This window comes from Myotis brandtii, unplaced genomic scaffold (genome assembly GCF_000412655.1).
Source record: "Myotis brandtii unplaced genomic scaffold, ASM41265v1 scaffold378, whole genome shotgun sequence".
Classification (NCBI taxonomy): Eukaryota; Metazoa; Chordata; class Mammalia; order Chiroptera; family Vespertilionidae; genus Myotis; species Myotis brandtii.
Window position 1 is genome coordinate 1,344,889 of NW_005364521.1, and position 3,633 is coordinate 1,348,521.

General features: G+C 47.3%; 1 protein-coding gene across 2 annotated transcripts in view; it reads right to left on the reverse strand.

Moving 5' to 3' along the window:
* The window catches only part of SRGAP3 (SLIT-ROBO Rho GTPase activating protein 3), a 231,422-nt gene that overhangs the window by 9,554 nt on the left and 218,235 nt on the right, over positions 1–3,633 (reverse strand). For both annotated transcript variants that reach the window (XM_014544690.1, XM_014544691.1), the window contains one exon: positions 909–1,089. In XM_014544690.1, coding sequence (XP_014400176.1) covers positions 909–1,089 — 181 coding nt within the window. The remainder of the gene's footprint in view (positions 1–908; positions 1,090–3,633) is intronic.

The following is a 3,633-nucleotide window of genomic DNA, read 5'->3' on the forward strand; positions in this document are numbered from 1 at the left end:
TTAAAACCTGGCAAGGCTACTCTAACACTGAAAAAACAGGATGATGCAGCAATGACATGCATGGACTCTGGCTTGCACGTTTTGTGGTCAGCCCTGATTCTGACACTTATAACTGTGTGACAAAGCCAATTACTTAGCTTCTCTCTGCCTTAGTTTTTCCACCCATAAGATGGGGAAAATGGCACTACTGCCTCAGAAGGATCATGTTATATACTGCTTTTTATAATCAGGGCAAAAAAATGTAGCTGCTCGTACAACAGCAAGATGCCTGTCACCTGTATGAAAAGTATGGTCACTGATGCATGCAGCATCCCGGATTGCAAGAGGGATGTCCGATGTGGGGATCGGGCCTAAACCGGCAGTCAGACATCCCCTGAGGGCGCAGACTGGGCTGATGGACCCCCCCCCCCCCCAGTGCACAAATTTTTGTGCACCGGGCCTCTAGTACCTTAATAAAAAAATAGTACTCTATTAACTCAAAATGAGGGGATGATTGCTCCTGCTGTCCCCTGAGAACGCCACCTCGGGGGTGGAGGATGGTGGGCAGTTAAGGGGGTGGTGGGCTGGCCACTGGCTACAGGGAAGGCCAGGAGAGTGAAGGCACATGGTCAGATCCACTGGACACTGAGAACCATGTGGGTGATGAGTGCTCTGGAGGCTGTCAGGTGGGTCAGGAAGGGGACCAAGGGCACCCAGGCTGTTTCCATGTGCTCTGAAGTGTGAGCAATTGGCTTATTTGTTAACAGGATCACCATTTAAGGGGGGATCTGTTCTTAGAAGACCAAGGGTAATTATATCAGTGAGAGCACATCCCTGGTATATGACCCCGAACTCCCCTTCCTGTGCCCATTCTAGACATCACTAATCGATTATGGCCTTCTTCACAGTAGGGTCCAGCTCCCACTCACATGTCCTGTACAACTATGTATTGATGTGGGATGAGTCCATCCACGCCATTGTGACGACCTTCCCACCAGTCCTCCGAGGCACGGTGGTACAATAGCAGCGAGGCCCCCTTCTTGAAGGACAGCTCACGAGGGGACCGCCCCACGTAGTCAAACTTGGCGATGGCCTCAATCTGTTCCACTTCTGGAGGGAGAGAAGAAGAAGAGCATCCATAAGGTCAGCAGAAGGACAGCCTGGGGGCCTTGCTCAGATGGCCCTGGCTTTTATGGGGCAGCACAGACAGCAAGCCCAGTGTAAACAGCGTGGGCTGGGTCAGGACCCCAGGGTTCTAGGCTCAGATCCACTCTCCCATGCTGTGACCCAGGCAGGCCATCTAACTTCTCAAAATGGAAAGAGGGGGCTGACATACAGGTCCTTATTTTCCACTGCTCTTTTTGTTCCCTATCTTAAAAACACTTAACAACATTATAAGAAATTTATTTTCCTTCTACCCCTTAAAACAAATTCTGTTTCCATTTTTCCATGAACCGTTTCCCTCTTTGTCCACTTACAATACTTTTAGTGATTCTTATTTTGGGGGAAGTTAAACAGGAGGTGTATGTGGACTGCCATCTATGCAAAATGTTATACATATGCACATTTTTAAGGGTTCCCAGAACTCTTTAAGGCAAGCATGTCAAACTCTTAGTCCGCGGCCCGCATGCCTTGTTTATTTGGCCCATGTTAGCCTTCTGAGCTTGACACGCTTGCTTTAAGGTTTCCTCAAAGCTCATCGTTTTACACTGAACGGCATCCCCCAAAACCCATATGTGGAAGCCCTAACCCCCAATGTGATGTTTTTGGAGATGGGGCCTTTGGGAGGTAACTGAGGTTAAATAAGATCAAAAGGGTGGGGCCCTAATCGCATAGAACTGGTGTCCCTCTAAGAAGAGGAAGAGGCTTCAGAGATTTCTCTCTCTCCACATGCAGCTGTCTACCAGCCAGGAAGAGAGACTTCCCCAGAAGCCAACCCTGATGGCATCTTGACCTTGAACTTTTACAGCCTCCAGAATGCTGAGGGAATAATCTATGTTGGTTAAGCTACCTGGTCTGTGGTATTCTGTTATGGACTTAATGTTGAGGGAGGGAGAATTATTACTGGGCCATAGCTCCAGCACATCTCTTTGCACATACATATTTACCGATCAAACATTTACTCTTCTCTGGACAGTGACAGGCTGGGACTGGGTTAAACAATGAGGATATGGCTCTTGTGCTTGAAGCACTCCTACTACCCAGCTCTGTCACCTGTTGTCTGGAACTCAGGGAAGTTACTTAACCTCTGTACCCCTCAGCTGCCTTACTTGTAAGGGTTGTTAGGAGGATTAAAAGGTAATGCATGAAAGACAACATAGCACAGACATACATTAGGTATTCAGTTGATAATGGCTCTCATGATTATGATTATTATTACTAATGGATTTAGCCTATGGGGTAGGTCTAAGTAAGAAATCTAAGCTGCCAAGAGTTTGAGTGGTTTGCCTACAACCATACAGCTGATGATGTCTGGGGAGGAGACTGTATAGGGAGCAGGAAAGTTATGCCTATGATTGATTTAACCTATACTATAGTTTATACCCTAAGAAATGTCCACACTTGGTAGAAAACTGTGTATAAGTATTAATGTATTTATATTTTAAAACAAGCACAAAAACGTTTAACATTATACAAATAATATGTGTAGGTATATTAATCCTAATAGAACAAGAGTAACAAAAGTGACCCTTGCTCTCTCTAGCCTGCAGATACTTTCCCTATGCTTAGCATCCATGGGTCTCCATATCTGCTCCATTCCTGGTAGATTATCTGTATCTGTCCTTTCAGCCATCCACCTGTCCTCCATGGAGGAAAGGCCAGAACACCTGGTTTTGCTGCTTTTTAGCTGTGTGACCTTTGGCAACTTATTTCTCCTTTCTAAGCCTCAGTTTCCTCATCTGTAGAATGGGAATGAATAATAATAGTACCTATACCTTCTAGGGTTGTTATGAGGATTAAATGAGTTACCATACATGAAGTGCTTGCAATAGTGTGCGCATATGGTAAACTCATATGAGAGTTTGTTGTTGTCACTAGAGCTGATGTCCTTTCAAGCACTAAGGCAGTATGGAAAGTCAAAGAGCAGAGGGAGCAAACCCCTTTGTTCATCCCCACACTGATCCCCACCATACGCGTGTACTCGAGCTCTCTGTAAGCAGCTGGCCCCGGATGACTGTTGGTGATCCCATGAGACACAGAAGTCTTTGGAAGCACACAATCCTCAGTGCCTGGGGCAGCCTTCTGTGGGGAGCGGGTGTTGGACAGTTAAGTCAGCTTTTCCCAGCTGGCTCCCTGACAAATGTCTTCAAATGCCTTCCTAACACAACTGATGCAGAATGACAGCACAGCTAAATGGGTCAAATACCTCGGATCCTGACTCAGAGTCACCTTCTTGGAAAATTGGGGAGATCTCCGTCCTCCTCTGCCTCTTTGACTCTTCTCTGAGCCAGCCACATGCTAGCACTGCCTGCAGCCCAGCTACAGAGAGCAGGAAGGCCAGAGGGTCTAAGGCAGGAGCTGAACCCGGCTGGCGGTGCTCTGGGCGTTCACCCCAGGGTGTCCTCTGAGCCAGCCGATTCAGCTGATAAAGAAGCTGGCCTGAGCAGAGGTTAGCTCCTGCTAGGAGCAGCACACAGGAGCCCCTTGGGTAGC